The following is a 19630-nucleotide window of genomic DNA, read 5'->3' as shown; positions in this document are numbered from 1 at the left end:
AAATGTTATTTTTCTAGTATGATGTGAAAGAAAAGTTGTTATTCCTTCTTAATAATTTTGCCTTACACATATATTGTGCTTAAATGTAAAATACATGTTGAAAATGAAACATACAACTGTATCATTTTAAAACTGAGTTACATTTTTTAATTACTGAAATAAAAATGATCAGTATCTCTTTCTTGATAATGCCTCTAAGGTAAATACTAACTACTAATATTGCATGTATGTGTGTTCATGTCATTTCATGGTAGTTTTTTGATATGGCAGAAAGAAACTACATAATTCAATTAAATGGATTCTACTCTGGTTACCCAATTAGTTTAAAAGGGGCATAAAAGTTGCTGGGTAAGTCTTTCAGACACTCAGACTGCAGTTTAGGTCATGTTGCAGCCTAGCCATTCAGTCAGCTGATGGACACACAATCAGGAGCAGAGAATGAAGGAGAGATGAAGGAAGTGCTCATTTCTTGGAGATTAATTATTGATGTTTAGCAGCATAGAGACTGACTTCAAGAAGCACCTGAAGAAAATATTGTATATCTACAATGCTGCTACAAACTACTGGAAAATGTTTTATGGGAGGATTTATGAATAGATACATCTGCCAATAGACCAGCACATTTTTTTTAAATTGTCACGGGCAAGTCCTTGTGTGTCATGTCATGCTTACCAGGCGGCTGATCAAGTGCTATCTTGTCTACCATTTGTGTTGCATGGCATTGAGGAAGCGGTCCAGTCCTACCACTTTGAATTAGGAAGGGGTTTTGTGAGGTTTTTAAAAAAAATGTGGAACCTGAAACTTCCTTGAGGTTTCAAAAAAGAATGAACAAACACTTTTAGCTTGGTTTTGTACTTACAGCTTCCTGAATGAAAGTCATTTTATTTTTTTTGCATACCCCAATTACACGCATATTATTTTGAAGCCTTGTATGTTTTCAACATTAGATCTGGTAGTCTACAAGTTATTAGTTTGTTTGCATGTGTGTATGAGACAGAGAGGGAGGGGCAGAAAGAGTGAAATAAATGAAGGGGGGAGTGATTGTCTGTAAGTGGAAATAAGACAGAAGCTACTAAGTGTTTCTCATAGCTGCATGAGAAACAGCTTTAACACAAGCGGTATTGACGAGGCTTTAGTCACATATCTTTTATCGATACATCTGAACTCATAGAAACTACTGGTATCTGTCTTTTCAGGTGTGCTCGATCTTTTGTGACCATATCAGGAACCCGGAACCCGCGCACCTGTAAACTGACGTCATAGGCTGAAAGTACCTGCAGCAACTCGTCCAGCTGATCCCCCCTCAGTGACTGAAACTACCTTCAGCAGACAAGACAAAGGAGACGCCACGACGACATTATCGTGAAGGAATATATTTATCAATTCTTTCATTGAGGGCTTTCACTCCCAGGAATATTTCAACAAGATTTACAGACTGATGGGGACCGCTGGGTTTGCGGTTTTGTCCATTTTAATCGTCGTTTCACAGGTGAGATTTCCTGCTGTCCTAACCCAACTGGACTAACTGCTTCCTTTAATCCCTGTCGTTGTCAAGAGTGTAACCTAAATATGACGGATATATAAAGTTTTAAGATTACTTAATAACATCTAATTGAACAATATTAGTGTATTTAGAACAATTTTTTTTAAAGTGATGAAGGGGTCACAGTAAGCCTATTAAGCTTCTTTTTTCTTTTAATTTACTTCAAAAACTGTACTTTGATTGGCCCCACGACTTGCTGCGGGTTCACACTCGTCATTGCACGGACACAGGTGAGGCGGACTTCTATTTAGATAAGTCGCCTTTTAGATTTTAAAGCTACTCTTAAATCTCGCGATATCTAAACGTATTTGCTAAATTAACATTGAAAAGTTCTGTATGGTGGCTCAAAGTCGCCATTTTGGAGTCTTCGTCCCCTCGACGGGCCTCGCCCTTGTTACGTTGATGACGTTGATGACGTCGACAGGTTAAACTCATTCAACGTGTTTCGGTTTGATCGCTTGCAAATAAATAAATGTCATCAAGAAATTTCTTAAAGCCTTTTTGATTGGGTTATCAATTTGTGGAATAGTTTCCTTATAATTTTTGTACGTTCTTAATTTTTATTTTTTTATTTAAATTGTACTGTGTTCACTTTTTGTCTGCAATCTTTGCTCGTTGCTGCTGTAACAATGTAAATTTCCCCATTGTGGGATAAATAAAGGATTATCTTTATCTTCATGCACGATGATAGTTTTTAGAGCATCACTGAACATAGTTAGCTGCTGTAACACCATGTTAGACCAAATTACCAGTTAATCCAAACATCTACAGCTAATTGACAAGTGAGAACTACAATATATGTATCGATATAAACTTATAAAAGCAACCTATGGTGTTTACAACTTCTAAAATTCTTCTTTACAATTTACATTGTGTTATACTTTGGAATTTTTCATGCCCAAGAAATTAGATAATGAATTGTCTTTAAAATTAGCATTGCGAGTAGAAAATTAAAAGGTGTAGAATATTTAAATTTGTTAAAAAAAAAATTTCTTACCACTAGAACTTGTTCTGAATGGCAAATTATATTCCTAGCATTTCTTTTTTATTTTCAACATTTTGAATATACTTACAACACATCAATCTTAATCTTTAACAAGTTGAATTTATTCCCCAAATGAAGAAGAAAAAATAAAAATCGTTATCATTTTTGTTGCTGGACATCAAACCTTAATACTTGTATCAAGGTTTGATGTATAAAATTAGCGTGAAAGTTTAATTAAATACAACATTCAAATTCCATGTAAATGATGATTCATTAAAAGACTGTTTTTTTCATAGGCTTCAGCTGAACAGACTGCTGAGGAGCCAACATGTGTGCCTGGATTCATGTCAGATATGATGATTATCAAAGTGAACAGAAAGCATCTGGGACAAGGCATGAGACTTGGCAGAGGTAAGAAATATGTGTTTTATGAAACCGTGTGGGGTCCATTTCTTTGGTTCTGTATGATTTAATTATTTTAAGATGGTGCATTAAAAAATAAAACATTTAAGCTATGGCGGCAACCAGATGGCAGTTTACAGCCAAAGATAAAACGTCTCAGCTTTGTGTGTGCTCCTCTGGCTCAGAAGGCCTTCTACAGATTAGTTTTTCACATTGTTTTCACATGAAGCCCAAACAACCTCAGGTCTCAGCTTGCTTGCACAGCTTCTCATGTAATGCTGCAGGGCAAAACAATTTTCTGATCCTGTTTTGCAGGGCTTTCTTTTCAAATAAATTCAAGTACTCAAAGAAAATGAGCACCTAATTTTCTCTGTTTCACTTGACTGAGAGTTTTTGTTGTTGCATGTTTGCATTTAACTTTGACTTGTAAGATTTGAACACAATCAACTTTGTTTTTCTTTTCAAACTGCGTCAGCACAAGTCTCTCTATCTGTACTCTATCTCTATGTAGGTGTCTAGGCGTTAGACTGTTTTCCACAACTTGACGTGGTTGATGTACACAAGGTTGAACTGTTTTTAAACTGGCCTCTATGATTTGTCCCTGAGTGCAGCTTTCTTGTTATCTTGAAATAAGAGTGAACGCAGAGTCCTTGAATGCTATGATTTGTTGGTTGCATTTGTAAACATACAAAGTTGGCCCCTCCTCCTCAGCCCAACCAAACTTGTGTTTTCCAAGTACAATCTTCACAGCCTGCACTCTGTTTTGGGCCTGTGGCTGCACACCTACATCCTAAAGGTTGACACCCAGGAAAGCACCTTACCCCCCCCCCCCCCCCCCCAAAAAAAAGACATAAAAACTTTTCCACTCCTCAGCTAGACATGACTCAAACTTTGCAATTTTCCCCCCCACTATTGGCTATACTAATTGCTACAATTCCAATACTAAAAGTAGAATCAGTTGGACGTGAACCTGAAACCTGAACTCTTTTAAAATCTGAGTACTGCATACTGTAATACAATAAGCTGCATCCTTTTAAAAACAGTATTTGTAACCCCCCCATCAGGAACATCCAATTTAAATATTTTGGCGAATATCAAGTTGGCTGTAATCTACAGAAGTATTTTTCAATCTCTTTTTGAGATCTTTTTTTTATGTATAGCTAACACTGTTGACCACGTCACACACACACACTGTTCACTTAGCAGATGTGTGTGCCTGCAGTGTGTGTTGTGTGAATCAGACAAACAACAAACGATGTGTTAAGGAACTATATCTTGCAGCTCTCTGTAATGGAGTTTGTCTTAAGTTTACAGCAGTGACTACAGCACGTTACTAACATAAGATTTACTTTTATTGATCCCCGCAAGGGGAAATTTCAGTTTTTACACTCTGTAAGTCATGAACACACACATGCACAAACAGGATCATGCACTAATGGAGAGACTAATGCACTAATGGAGAGAAGCCAGAGTGACGGAGCGGCCCACAGCGGGCACTCCTGAGCTGATGGTGGGGAGGGGATTTGGTGCCTTGCTCAAGGGCACCTCAGCAGTGCTCAGGAGGTGATCTGGCACCTCTCCAGCTACGGGGATCACGGGGAGCCAGAACCGTGGGCATGATCCGAAAGGGTCATGGCTCAAGTGCGATCTGTTTCACCACTACTTATTTGTGAGACCATCTAAGTCATTCAGTTTAGTTCATCCACTCTCGCTAGTACTTTATAGAGGGCGGTAACATGCTGTGAAATTGATGGGGTACATTATTAATCCGGCTAACTTTTTCCATCTTTCAAACGTTTTTTTTAATATTGCATCTTAATTGTTTTTAGCAAAAACTGGTGGGAATGAACTGGACTACACCAGGTTACTTACTCATAGCGACCTTAAAGAAAGACTGTGCTATTCCTTTTTAATCAAGTGTGTCGTAGAAGAAAAAATATAATCTAATCCCTTAAAGAAAGACAGTTGTAGCACTTAGAGTCAGACAGGTCTAGTCAAGTTATAAATGGCAGTGATCCACAGGACAAGACAACACAAAAACTTCTGGGAAGGTTTATCGTTAGTTTTAATAAAGGGACTTAAAGATTTGAAGTTAGTAACATGTATGAATATTAAATGAATGCATACAGAAGGAGAAGCATGTTAGGTATAAACAAGTTTAGCACCTGAACCCAATCTGAGCTGCCTCGTTTGTTTCCATTCTGACATTATAGTAATGATTCTGCTCTTCTTTTTTCAATCAATATGTTTCATTAAGAGTGCTTCAAACTTATCGTATATGACTACCAAGCTATGTATTCTGTTTACCAATTATCCTAAAAAACACCTTCCTATCGGGGATGTGCATTTTAAGTAAAATTACTTTTTGAAAGTCACTCTTATCAATGCACTTACATACAGTATGTTCTGACACAGTCTGGCCAACTACCTTTACTGTTTCTGATGACGGGTAACATCTCAGTTGAGTTTACTATGAAGAAGATGCAGGTTCAATGTGTTTCTTTCTTTGCCTGGAACAGACAACAGTGACTCTTGGGGCTTTATTAGAATGATTCTTGCTAGTGTTCACATTATTTTTTATTTTTAAGCAGTGAAGAATTGTCAGATATTTCTTTGTTTTCTTTTCATGTACTCTTATTTGTAACAGATAACTTTCTTCTTTCCAATCACAGTGGGCTTCAATGACTGCACAGACATCTCAAGAGTTCTGTTCTTCAGTGTTGACAGCCGGTTCACAATTCAACGAGATGGCACATTGAAGGTCAGTTGAGTTCACAACAATGTTTTTTTTTTTTTTTAAATCGCTGTTTCTAAAGCATATCCGCCTCACATCCTTTTAAACGAAAATAAGTTGAAGAATTGTAGTTGCAGGTTATAATCCTTTGTTATTTTTAGAAACAATTCAGATAGTTTCCTCCTGATGCACATTAAAAAACTTAGATCTGGTATATACCTTATACTGATTATACATCATGTGATTTCTAAGATATGGCAGCAACTGTTCTCATAATCAACTGAGCCCATCTGAAATGTTGCAGCCATTAAGTTGAACAGCTACAACACTGTTCATGTTTATTTCTGACATGCCATGTAGAGGACTTTATGAAACTGAAAACTTTACCATCACATACTTTTTTTTCACGAGTTGATTTTGTTTCCCCAGGTGAACAGACCAGTTGTTCTTCATGAAGGACACTTAGACATCTTAATAAAGCTCACAGACATGCGTGGTCACAAAATGACTGTTACTGTCAGGGTTGTGCACAGTGGGCATCACCATGAGCAACAGCTTGGGGATCACCATGAGCAACAGCTTGGGCATCACCATGAGCAACAGCATGGGCACCACCATGAACAACACCATAGGGATCACCAAGAGCATCAAAATGGGCATCACCACGAGCAACAGCATGGGCACCACCATGTTGGTGATCACCAAGAGCATCAAAATGGGCATAAACATGGACAACCTCATGAGCATCAACATGGGCACCATCATGGGGATCATCCAGAGCATCAACATGGACACCATCATGGGGATCACCAAGAGAATCATAATGGTAGTCACCATGGACAACATCACAAGCATAAACATGGGCATGAGAACCACCAAAATGTTGAGCAACACCATGGAGACAAAAAACATCAAAATGAACAGCTACAACTTCCTGAAGAGGCCCCTACAGATATCACGGGGGTAGGTTTGAGAGCTATTACATGTAATGAAGGAATCTTGCTATCTCACTGAAATGAATTACTGGAAAATATACACGGTTGGTTAAGCATTCATGAAATTATGACTCTAGTTCCTGGATGAACAACAACAGGCTGATGTGTCAGTGCGACCGTGAAAGAGCTCTGTCTCCAGAGGCACATTTTTCTTAAACCAACACTGCCCCTCTATGGCTGTATATGAAATAGTTAGACTCACTGGATCCATTGTTCAGGAGGAGGGTTTTCAAGCCATATTGGAACAAGAGAAATCGGCATACTTCAGTCTGAACATTGTTAAATAGTTTTTTATTTTAATCTGAAGAATGCATTACTAATTAGGTATGTGAATTGCAGCGCAATAGAATTGGTTAAATTGCTCATTATAGGGTCTATATGTACCTTTAAGGCCTATTTTGTAAAGCTAGAGTTAATGAATGAAATTACCTAATTATAATCAGTATAGATTAATGTGGGCCTGAAATGATCATTAAAAAAATACTAAAAGCATTGTATTTATTTCTCCAAATAATCTCACAAAAGTGATCTTCGTTTACAAAATAATATTTTTCTTGTTTTTAAAGAATCCTTTTTTAAACTACTGAGGCATCACAAATGATTGTCAAATGTTTGTGTATGTATCGTTACATTTTTTTTTTGTTGATGTGACTTGGATGCTACAAAACACCAGAAAATGTTAACTCTCTAACTTTTCTTGAAACCAGACCTGTTGAAGCTGCAATAAACAATATGTTTTACGTCATATTGACTGCTTAAAGACGATAGGACAGTCACAGAAACCATATTTTTCAGCACCTTTGGGAGATTTTTTTACCACTGTGGGGAAACGGGAAAGATAAATGTATCATGGCTAAATACTTCAGATTCAGCAGACACTGAGATACCTTGCTCCCCCAGTCAATCCACTTGGATTGTCTGAATGTCAAAACTACCTACAGTTTACTATGTGTTGGTTGAAGAGAAGAATAAGATGCTACTTTTTGATTAGAGTTTGATACTGATTATCCTTTAGTTTTCCATTTTAAGCGAAACTGTTGCACAAGTCTTGATCCCTCATTGACCAAAATATGTTTTTTGTTTTTTTCCCCCAGAGTACAGAGGAACCGCCAGTCCCTGTTCTGCTTTTCCCCAAGTCGAGTAAAGGGTTGAGCAGGAGGAAGAGAGACTGGGTTATTCCTGAAATCAGTATTTCAGAGAATGACAGAAGACAATATCCCATCAAAGTATCTCAAGTAAGAGCCCCTACAGCACCTTGTGATGGAGAATTTGTTACTGAACAGTATTTTAAACTGTCGTCATGTTTAAATTAACTTAGTGAAAAAGGAACAAATGGTACGGTAACATCTCTTGTAAGGAGAAATCAAATGGGTGTTTCGTTGATATCTTAATATTGTCATCAGGACACAGTCATTGTGTGTTTCTCTGTAGCTGAAACTGTCTTACATTATTGTTACTGCTGTTATAGTCATCTTTTCAATATTTTATTCAGCCTTTTCAAATGTGAACACAACAACAAACGGAAAACTGTACGAGAATAGAAAGGCACAGTACAATACTCAAAGAAGCACGACATAACATTAAAAACAACACATAATAAAAGACACAGAGGTTACAGAAAGAAAAGCCCTCTAAGAAACAGCAAAACTAGACAATGGTTTCTCACCTCAAAAGTGATATCAACAGTACATTCTCAGTATAGATAATCTATACAGTGGTACAGTCTATCATGAGGATAGGAGGATATATAATCCTATAAAGAGTAACATGTTTTAAATTATTAGTTATTTTCTCTAACGGTGTACTGCTATTATAGAAAGCCACAGTCATTTGGCCATCTTGAATTTCCCTCGGGATCAATAAAGTATCTATCTATCTGTCCCTTCTCAACAGCCTGTTCAAGGCAGGACTGTTGTGTCATTATTAAACCTCATTGTTCTTTATAAAAGGTATGGAGGTGTAATGCTAACAGGACAGGATAGCCCAGAGGTTGTGCTAGACTTGCATTTTGTCTGTCATTTTGACGGACATGGTCGTAAAATTTCTTTCATAATCTATGATCCGTCATTTTCATTTCTTATATTTTTATGATCATGAGACATTGTCTTTTCATTTATTAACTATTTATTTAAGTTTAATTTGCAGAACAATTTGAGGGCGCACTTAATTATGCACACTCGAAGCCAACTGGACTGGGAGGTCTACTGCAGGTGCTTTACATGTGGTTAATGACATTGCTGTGTGAGATTTAGAAAGGAGTGGTGGACACCAGGTGATTCTAATCTGACAGCCTTCAGATTTTTCTGTCATTGTTAAAAAAAATTCCGCCAAAGACGGAAAATATTCTATTAATGCGACCTCTGGGATAGCCCCTTGTGTTGTGAATGGGACACACGCTTTCTCCTGAAAACACAAAACGAGGTGTAAAATCAGACACTGGTTCAGCACTGGAGGGCAATGAAAGCGTTGTATGGTCCAGTGAAAAAAGACAAAGGCATTGTAAGGGAGGAGCCTCCTTAGGGGGATGTTGTGGACTGTGTATTAAAGGGGGTAACTTAGGCCTGTTGTGTTTTTTCCAGATCCGTTCCAATGAGGATAAATCAAAGAAGATCTATTACAGCATCACTGGTCCAGGAGCTGATCAACCGCCTGTTGGGCTTTTTAACATGGATCGTACCACTGGTAATCTGTATGTTACACAACCTCTGGACAGAGAGTTTCAAGATAAGTACCGGGTAAGCAACCTTTCTGCCTCTAGTTTTAAAGATAAACTGTTTGTCCACTATTCAGGATTAGTCTGCAAGTTTTTTTTAAAACATCTGAACACCGTTTGCACTCTTTCCCTTTCAGAGTTTAACCAACATTTTAAGCTGGCACAAATGCCAAAGTTCAGAGTAACCATTGTGTTACAAATCTATACTAGACATATCTGCAGTAGATCTTATCTTTGTATTGCTTGCAAGGTTTTATACAAATGTAATATTGATGGCAAGATGTGTAGTCATTAGGAAACAATATTTTATTTGAGTGTTAATAGAACGGAAATCATAAATATTCAGATTACCTGAAGAGATTTCTTCTACACCAATGCCCTTCTTGGTGCATTACTGCCACCTGTAGATCAGTGATGCGTTTAAAACCAGTGGCAAGAATGTTTTGCCAAGCCATCCTGCTCTAGTGATGTTACATAAAATGTGTGCATTATTCTTGCATGTACAGCATTATAATACAAATGTATTTGTCTGTGTGCAGTTTCAAGCGTATGCTGTGGCTGAGGGCGCAGGAAATGCAGAGGAGCCTATGGAAGTTGTTGTAAATGTTATTGACCAGAATGACAACCCACCAGAATTTAATAAAACCACCTTCGTTGGAGAAGTTCCTGAAGCCTCAAAAATAGGTACTTTCATTGGATTTAATTTAACCTTGATACAATGTCTGTGAGCGTAAAACTATCGTTGGAACATTGACAGTGCGTACGATGTATGCGTCAGTTCTGAATTTGTGACATAAACAAGGTTTCTTAAGTTGGGTTGTCATTTAAGCAAAATGTTAAACTTTTCTAGGATACTAACATAAAAACCAATATGGGATACCTCTTTGGATACCAACGCATACATTGTATTGGAAGTAAAATTTCATATGGCTGTGGTCTAAATCTAGCTTTGTTCTGTCTGTGCAATACTTTAAATCAGTCAGCCCTTTGTGCTCATTGTCCTCTTGTGGTGCATGGAGTATAAATATTCGAAAGATGACTTGTTTGCGGGATCATATAACTGACACTCATTGCACATTATACTCACCACTCTGCATTATTAGGAGATAGGTTTGGCACTTTACGGCATTTCTATGATGAATCCACTCTTTAAACTGCTGCTCTGAATGAGATTTTTATTTATTCCTTTTGTTCTGAATTTTCACTCCTCTCTTGCCAGATTATGAGATTATTCAAGTGGGGGCAACAGATAAAGATCAAGAGAAAACCGACAACTCAGATCTCCGCTACCGTATTTTGGATCAGGATCCAAAGATGCCCAGTGATGGCTTGTTTATCATCAACCAACTTACTGGATGGATCAGAGTCCATGCTGGTGGTTTAGACAGAGAGGTGAGGCTTTTTAAACACATTCACATCACACATTGCTTCCCCACCAAACTGTTAAGAAGCTCTGTCATTCAAATTTCCATTTTTTTTTTTTTTGGTTTTGTTCCACTGAATAAGCGTAAATGCTTTCACATGAGCTCTGATACAGACTGAACAGCACCAAGACTGACTGAAAGGTGATTTAGGTCTGCTTCAAACTGGTAATTTTTTTTTTGGGGGGGGAAACTACTGATTAAATTAATCCTAACGGTATACTTGGGTGGAAAACAATTCTTTCCATTCTGAATGGAACTGTAAAACATGCCAACCAGCCCTGAAGCACCAGAACATTAAGTGTATAGGAATACGGTGTAATTTTAACAACTATCTTTTTCATCTAAAAAGTGGACTGAATTTAATGTACAGGTGCAACCAGTATCGCCAGCATAAAATACTGAGATATATACCTTCATGACTGCGAGTGCAGCCACCAAAAATGTTGGGCTTTTTATGCCTTTATTAGAGAGGACAGTGGACATAATCAGAAATCAGGTAGAGAGAGGGGAATGGACTATACAATAGCCTCTGTACATTTGGCGCGCTAACTAACCCGTAGGCCACCAGCTCCCCTGCTGTGTAATTTTTCAATCAGCAAACAGCCTGAAGTTTATCCATCTGAAGTGTCAAATTGAAAAATGCCTCTGCTATCACATGGCAGATGGTATGGTTGGTGCCAAAGCTTTTTCTTCAAGTACACTTGGCTGGTTGCCTGTTGTGAATTGTTAGAACAACAGAGTGCAATGGATCTGGAAGAAAGGACACCTAGCAAGCCCTCTGCTGGAGGCAGAATCTGTAGCTTTTATACACTTAAAATCTCACCTTGATAAATTACTATTTTCCCATATGAGAAGGAGTAAGAATATTACATTTACAGGGCTAATAACGAATATACTACTTTTTTGAAACCGTCTTCAAAGGCCCGTGTTTTGAACTGTTCTGAGTCAAAGGCCATAACTTTAGGGACAGGATTGAAAAGATGTTGTCACCTAACAGGATGCCACTCTGACCAAATTTGTGAGAACATGGCTGTCTGGACTGTTTTAATCTCTCACAAACATGTTGAAATTTAATTCTGGTTTAGAGAGAATCTGCTACAACTGAATCTGTGAAATAAAAGCAAAATGGTAAGGCCCTTCAGTTGATTGGTTTAAACTTATTGTCTGTCTCTCCTTACAGAGATACCCAAAGTACACTCTGAAGGTACAAGTGGCCGACATGAGGGGAGATGGCCTGACTGCGGAAGCAAAAGTAATCCTTACCGTCACGGATAGCAACGACAATGCTCCAGTCTTCGCACAGTCCACTGTAAGTGCAACTTTTCTGTGATTGGAAATGTAATCAAACAAGATTTATTAGCTGTACTTCGAAGAAAAAAATTAACTAAACTATTTAAATTTTTAGTAAAGGTTGTTTTTTGTGTCAGCTAGTAAGATGTGAAAACACTACACACATGTAGGTTTTCTTATTGTTTCACTTGTGCACCTTTACACAAACCTTTCACTTTTCCAGTATTCGACATCAGTTGAAGAAAATAAAGCGGACACTCGGATCACTACATTGGCAGTAACAGATGGTGACGAGCCACATTCCCCAGCCTGGAATGCAAAGTTCAAGATTGTTGATGGTGATCCTGGAGGATTATTTATTATCAAAACAGGAACTAACAAACAGGAAGGAATCATTTCAACCACCAAGGTCAGAACAATGCCTGGAGCCACAAATACTTTTCTGTCATTTATTGCTGTGTATTAAATAACAATACCTGTTGTGAAGCTAGTTAGATTTCAGAATGAATTGTAGGTTATTAAACGAGTGCTGCTTTATGTTTCCTTCCACCCAACTAGGGCCTTGACTTTGAGATGAGCGCCAAGCACACTCTGCTGGTTGAAGTGGAGAATGACGTTCCTTTTGCCACTTCACTGCCCACTTCCACCGCCACCGTGGTGGTCGATGTAGTGGACGTAAATGAAGCGCCCATCTTTGATCCAATCGTAAAGACTGTGTCAAAACAGGAAGATCTTGCTCTCGGAGCCGATGTGGTGCAGTACACTGCTTCTGATCCAGATACTGCACGCAAACAGAAAGTCACGTAAGAGCAAACTGATGTGTTTAAATACATGTTCAAAGTACAAAAAAAAAGCAGAGCAAGATGTTGAATCCATTATGAGACTGCATACTCTGTCTACAGAAACAGTAATGTCACTTCACAGTACACAGGAGTTGAGTCTACTCTTGACTCTGGGTCAGTTTGTTTGTGTTGAACTGATTCTGAATGAATAAAGTCAATCAAAAATACAATTACTAAACAGCAGAGACGAGCAACTCTTGTGTCCTGCCAGTTAAAAATACTGGTTTTATCGTCTGAGTCTGGGAGCCTCCAAGTGGCTGTTGAAACATCTGAACAAAAAAGTCTTCATCTGTAGTGAATATGGATGGGTCATGATTTTTAAGTGTTTGAATAGTCATTTGTTTATTTTTTTTAAAAAGACAGAAAAGGTGACGCCATTAACTGAAAAAAAATAGTGATTCCATTCTTTTTACTGCAACTGGTTGTTATGCAGTACTACAACCAGACGGGGGCTGTAGTGCAAATGAAAGCTGTTTTCTGCCTGCCATTTAAATACAAAAGAAGAAAGCATGAGAGCTAGCAGGTGCCCTCAAAGTGGGTGTTGTGCAGTGAGATTTAGAACTGGAGAAAAAAGCAGAGACTTCTGCAGCTGTCTGAAAAAGTTCTGTGTGGGACTCCTTCAAAAAAAGATGTAAAATGAGGTCAAGTACAAACATTGTACAAAGTTGTTGTAGATGTGCGACATTTGCACCAGGCAGGCATTTGAGTGTGAGGCACCAAGCATTAAAAATAGTGTTTTTGACTGCCCTACTGCAGCTTCAAGTATGGTTTTCATTAAGACTCTAAACCCCTAGCCAAAGAAATTAATTTAGTGAAATGTCTTGAGCCTAAATTGTGCCACATCAAAGTAAAGAACACATTTTGGATTGATGGATAGGCCGGGTCTTTGTAACATAACAATGAGTAAGGTCTTTTTACCTGCTTTTTGTAATATAACAATGAGTAAGGTCTTTTACCTGCTTTTTGTAACATAACAATGAGTAAGGTCTTTTACCTGCTTTTTGTAAAGTGTCTTGAGATAACACTTGTTATGAGTTGACGCTATACAAAATAAATTGAATTGAATTGAATTTTGACATCTTTCTGTGATTCTTTTGTTTTTTACAGGTATAAAATAATTCGTGACCCTGCAGGCTGGCTGGACGTGAACAAAGATACAGGAATGATTAAGGTTAAAAGTTTAATGGACAGGGAGGCCCTCTTTGTTAAGGAGGGCAAATACACAGCACTCATCGGTGCTTTTGACAATGGTAGGTCTGAAATGCTTGATGGGCTCTAACGTACAATAATGCTTTTAGTTTTTCTGGAGCTGTGTATTTTGTTCTTCTAATTTGTGTATCTGTCACCTACCCAGACGACGTCCCAGCCACCGGAACGGGTACTCTTTTGATCCAGCTTGAAGATGTCAATGACAATGCACCTACCATTGTTGATCGCACAATCAGGGTATGTTCCCTTTTCCAAACAGTTAAACAAATGTGAGTGTGGCATGTGATTGAAATACACATTTTCTACACTTTTTGGATGCATAACTTGTATTCTGTGACATATTAAGGGTAACTAAACCCCATGTTTTCAGCTGTACTGCTCTACCCTGGAATTTAAAAAAATGCATTTAGAAGGGGGGGGGGGGGGGGTAAAGACACGCCCACTCACTGCTTCGCTCCGTTTTCAGCCGCAACATGATACAATGTTTGCCCCACACACACAAATACACACATACACTTGAGCTCAGGCTCAGGGCTCAGTGCGCTTGTGTGTGTGTGGGGGGGGAGCGAGTGAGGAGAGAGAGAGAGTACTGTACTCCACACAGCCGTTAGAATTTTTCAAACGGAAAGGCAGACACTATGCACATTTCTAACACAATATTTCAATACTTAGTACTCAAATGTTGAGATTTGGACTGGTTTTAGGGTTTAGTTACTCTTTAAGCTCTATTTTTAAGAGGTGACTACTTAAATAAGGCCAAATAAATGATATATACCATTCTCTTGAGGTCAAATACTGTGAAAGCTTTTGTAAAATCATGAGCTGCAGGCACAAATGCTGGAATTTGACCTTGTGTTTTCACAGGTTTGTAACAAGAAAACGGCTCCCCAGCTGTTGTCAGTGACTGATAAAGATGGACCCGGCTTTGCTGCTCCTTATTCCGTCTCCTTAGACGGCCCGTCAAAGACCAACTGGACTGCAAGGATGAACGAAACTAGTATGTCAACTTTTGATACATAACTGAAAATGAAACCTTTGTTTTACAGCCCATCCAATGCATGGACAAAGGAGAATCTATTAAGTCCTTCCTATGAAATAAATGCTCTTAAAGGCCTTAAAAATCAGCTGAAGTTTGATATTTTTGACATTTAAATTAAATATATCAGATGCCAAACAAGGCAAGCTCCAACAAACCTAAAAAAGGTTCCAGTAGATTAATTCCAGTGGAGATGCTTCAGTTTAGGGACAGAAAAAGATTTTCCAGAGATTTACATGACTAGAGTGTGTTGTGGAGGTGTGACACGACTGGAGAGTAAACGAAGCTTCAGGAGAAGAAAAAACTCCACTTAAAGCATTTTTAAGAACTTTATTTAGGTCAAGATGTGCTTTTAATGATTTGTGGAATAAATATGTACTGAAAATTTCAAATGAATGAGTCAGTTTTCTTTGTTCTTTTTTTGCAGAAACGGGCATCATTCTGAATCTAGGCACTGACCTTCCCCCAGGAGAGTACACTGTAGTGCTGAGGGTTTCAGACAACCATGGCATGCAGCAGGACAGCACAGTACATGCTATAGTGTGTGACTGCTCTGGGGAAGAAGTGGCCTGCAAAGACATAACAAAAACAGCTAGTACCGACCTGCCTGTAATCCTGGGAATACTGGGAGGAATCCTGTTGCTGCTCAGTAAGTCAGATTTTTGGTTAATAAGGAATGATGCTTATTTCAGTCTATGTCAATTGTAGCTTGCCATGCCCTGTAAGATGTTAAGTAGGACCCAAGGGAACCCCAACCTCCAGCTGTGTTACTTCAGTGCAGTCCACTTAGGCTGTAGGGCTATTCACAAAATCAATATGAATACAATTGTTCCATAAAACTTTGTGTTTAGACGACTCTAGTAGTGACAGTAGTCAACTTCTCTGCTGACATGCTGTTGTAGTCACCTTTTTGTGTTTGTATTTTCAGTGTTGGTCTTGCTGCTGCTGCTGCTCGCCAGACGCAGAAAAGGAGAGAAGAAAGTGCCTCTACTGCAGGATGACGATATCAGAGACGACATCTATTACTATGATGAGGAGGGAGGTGGAGAGGATGATCAGGTAAATCACGGATTTCCTTTTGATGAAGAACTTATCAGATCTACATCACACTGTTGGTAAAAAGAATGAAGGACCGTTTCAGAAATATCATATACATATACAGTCAGGGATGCGAGAGGCACCACTCGATTGGTTAAGCACTGAAGGTAGTGCGATCCAGCCAGACTTAACAGTAGATAATCATCCTGTTATGATCAGACTGAATTTGATATTGATGCCTCTATTAGCTTCTATAAGACGATCATCATATCATTCATCATATTTTTACATGTCTGAAAGCGCTGGTGCAGGGTAGGTATCTGGCAAAGTGGTCACCAGCACACTGCAGAATCAGCAGGTTTTGTTTGTTCGTTTTATAGACCATAGGATACTTAAAAAAGACAAAAAATGATATGTACTGCTCTGTCGTCAAATAAAATGGACATCCTCACAGGAGCTTTAACAAAAAGGATGATTACTGTTGGCATCCCCTTTTTTGGAACGTTTTCAGACATTTAGTTGCCACACTTTGATCAGGCCCATTTTTCCCCTAAGGATTACGTTTCAGCTACTTCAGCCTGTTTCATGTTTGGATCATTAAGTCAATCAGACCCAAAGAGTTTCATGTCCTGTTCAGGGTCAGAAACAGCAGAATTCCCTGTTCAATAGGAATCTACATAATGTATTCAGGAAAAGTACTTCAGTAAATGTAATCAACAGGCATTTGACTTTGATTGTCATATCATAAAATAATATTCTTCCTATCAAAATATTTTCAGTTATAACATCCACATTATGTGTAACCCTGACTTGTTTCTCCATCAGGACTTTGATCTGGGTATTCTCCACCGTGGTCTGGACAACCGGCCTGATGTATTCAGGAACGACGTGATGCCAAACTTCATGCCGGCTCCTCAGTACCGGCCTCGCCCTGCCAACCCAGACGAAATTGGCAACTTCATTGATGATGTGAGTAAAAGAATGAAGAGCTCTTGCAGATCAGGAACAACCCCATGTTGTCACATCTGTTATTTCAAGTTTTATTAAAGAGTGTCTTCACATTATTCCATGTTTTGGTCAGGTACGGCCATGAAGTGACTGAATTAAACCCTGTGCTGCTTCTTTCATTGACTGTAAACATGTCCATATATAACATCATTATGTTATTGTTATGACATAACAACATTCCTCATCATCTCTCAGTAGTAAATGTTCAATAACATGAAAACACCGGGCTCTGCTTCTCTTTCAGAATCTGAAGGCAGCTGACAATGACCCGACAGCGCCCCCCTATGACTCCCTGCTGGTGTTTGACTACGAAGGGGGCGGCTCTGACGCAGGCAGCCTGTCATCTCTGAACTCGACGAGCAGCGGCGACCAGGACTACGACTGTCTCGATGAATGGGGGCCGCGCTTCAAGAAGCTGGCCGACATGTACGGAGGAGGAGAAGACGACATGCTGTAAATCTTTCTAAGAACAATATGGAAGGGTGGATGTTAGATTGACGTAGGCATGGACTGATTAATAGATGCATCCCAGGGAAACCACTATCAGCCAGACATCAGTAGGCCTGCACATGTTTTTGTTCAGTGTGAGGATTGTGTCTCAGTTAAGTACTATATGCAGTGAACTGCTCGGAAGCCAAAGGATGAGTTTCTTTTCTTTCTTTTTTTTGCTCGAGTTTCCCACATGAATGGTTAAGATCTGTCTGCCTGTCCTTTAGATCCTGTTTGACTTCTGGGCTGAAGTCAAACTTCACTACTTGTGTTTACTTCTCTTCTTTGAGTTTTGGAGTCACATCATCTGTCTCGATGTTGGTTTAAAGAGTCTCCAGGTGATATTTCAGTCTACGTTGTGTCTTTCTGGGGGAAACAGGACACGCAAGCAGATGTTTGCAGTTGCACTGGTTATGCTTGTGTAATCCCGGCAATGTATGGTACTTTACATTTGTTCTGTTGTTTTTGTTTTCTTTGTGGAGATTGTACTACTGCTTCAATTTAATGTCATTGTTTTTTTTTTTTTTGAGGAATGAAATGACAAGTGATTAAAATAAAAAAATCCAGGTAGCCAGCCAGTGCCGCATTACCTCCGAGGGTGTGCTCAATGAGTTCTAAATAAATGCTTTTTTAAAAATGTTTAACTGTCTGCTCAGCTGACATCTTCTCCAGATTGTAATGTCAAAAACTTTCTGCAGTTTCCTCTAAAGGTACTTTATGACACGCTTTGTTCATTTTGAATTTTTTATAAAGTTATCTTAATACAATGATGTAGTGGTGGATGTTTTTTCTAATGTGCAATTTATTTGGTAAACAAATAAATAGTCCTGTAGTGAAGACCACACCAACATGCCTGAGACCAGAGTTCTCTGAGACCGACGAGACCGAGACATTTAGTGATCGAGACAAGACAAAGACCATAAATATCACTGAAAAATAATTGGCTTGTGTGCAGCAGGCGTGTCACTTACTTATAGCACATGTATTCATTTTGTTAGTACACTCACTTCCTGCGCAGTTTATTTTTTCCTCCTGTGTTGCCAATATTTCTTCCACATGTGTAACTTCACACCATGTAAGAGGTTCAGGGTTTGTCCTGAAGGGGGTGCTGCAGGATAGGGCCATGTGATATTGATGAAGAGAGAGCAGGGTCAATCTGATGTAAAGATCAGTGGGCCCCAAGTAGCAATATCCTTCTGGCAAAATGCCATTTTTGTTGTTTTTCAATTTCCTCTTGCTAGATGCTAGTGCCAAGAGATGATAATAATAATAACTTTATTTATATAGCACCTTTTTACAGGTTTACAAAGTGCTTTGACAAAATTGCAAAAACAAGAGCAAACTAAACCGAACACAGAATAACATAAACAACAGCAATAATATAACAGATGCTAAATACTAAAAATAATTAAATACAATTTCAAACAGAAAAGAACCCAAAGTGCACGATATTAGATGTGTTGTGGTAGGCACATCTTCTCAGTCCTGAGTAAAAGATTCCTACCTGAAGCAGACTGTAAAACATACAGGAAGTGGTTAATCAGACTGTACCAAATACCTCTCACATCATGGGAATAACAATGTTCCTTTAGACTTTAGCAGTTGGGGGTTATTAGTTTATTCACAGTTTGAATAAGAAGTGGATCCCAATTAGTAATATTCTTCTGTAAATTTTAACTTTTAAAGTAACCAAACATAGCGTCTTAGATGACTTCTTGAACTCAAAAAGCTGTATGTCACAATTTAAAGTACTAATTAAAGAATATGAGCGACATTATAAAGTAAAGTAAGCTACCAACAGCTTGTTGAAACACAGCCCATATAGTTGATATAAATCCCATCTCTGACAAAGCACTTAGGGTAAGCCAATCATAGTTTCTGATTTTAGGATGGCCACTGGGGTTGCCAATCAGATTGGATCC

General features: G+C 38.6%; 1 protein-coding gene across 1 annotated transcript; it reads left to right on the top strand.

Annotated features, from left to right (window-relative positions):
• The first annotated feature begins 1250 nt into the window (after positions 1-1250).
• Positions 1251-18475, top strand: LOC109994476 (B-cadherin-like). Its single transcript, XM_020647829.3, has 18 exons — positions 1251-1489; positions 2825-2939; positions 5603-5691; positions 6094-6627; positions 7754-7894; positions 9239-9394; positions 9912-10056; positions 10592-10764; positions 11977-12105; positions 12310-12495; positions 12645-12889; positions 14036-14178; positions 14283-14374; positions 15002-15134; positions 15601-15822; positions 16102-16232; positions 17037-17180; positions 17464-18475. The coding sequence occupies exons 1-18, from the start codon at positions 1439-1441 to the stop codon at positions 17674-17676; spliced, it is 3042 nt and encodes a 1013-aa protein (XP_020503485.2). The 5' UTR covers positions 1251-1438; the 3' UTR covers positions 17677-18475.
• Positions 18476-19630: the final 1155 nt, after the last annotated feature.

Source organism: Labrus bergylta, chromosome 10 (assembly GCF_963930695.1).
Source record: "Labrus bergylta chromosome 10, fLabBer1.1, whole genome shotgun sequence".
Taxonomy (NCBI): Eukaryota; Metazoa; Chordata; class Actinopteri; order Labriformes; family Labridae; genus Labrus; species Labrus bergylta.
Note: the sequence above shows the minus strand (reverse complement) of the source record. Positions and strands in the feature narration are given on the sequence as shown.

What these genes read in the sequence shown, in the direction of transcription:
- LOC109994476 (XM_020647829.3), top strand. Translation starts at nt 1,439, where the DNA reads ATGGGGACCGCTGGGTTTGCGGTTTTGTCCATTTTAATCGTCGTTTCA. An exon ending in CCCCTACAGATATCACGGGG is followed by an intron (nt 6,628 to 7,753) that starts GTAGGTTTGAGA and finishes TTTTTCCCCCAG; the next exon opens with AGTACAGAGGAACCGCCAGT. An exon ending in TGCAAGGATGAACGAAACTA is followed by an intron (nt 15,135 to 15,600) that starts GTATGTCAACTT and finishes CTTTTTTTGCAG; the next exon opens with AAACGGGCATCATTCTGAAT.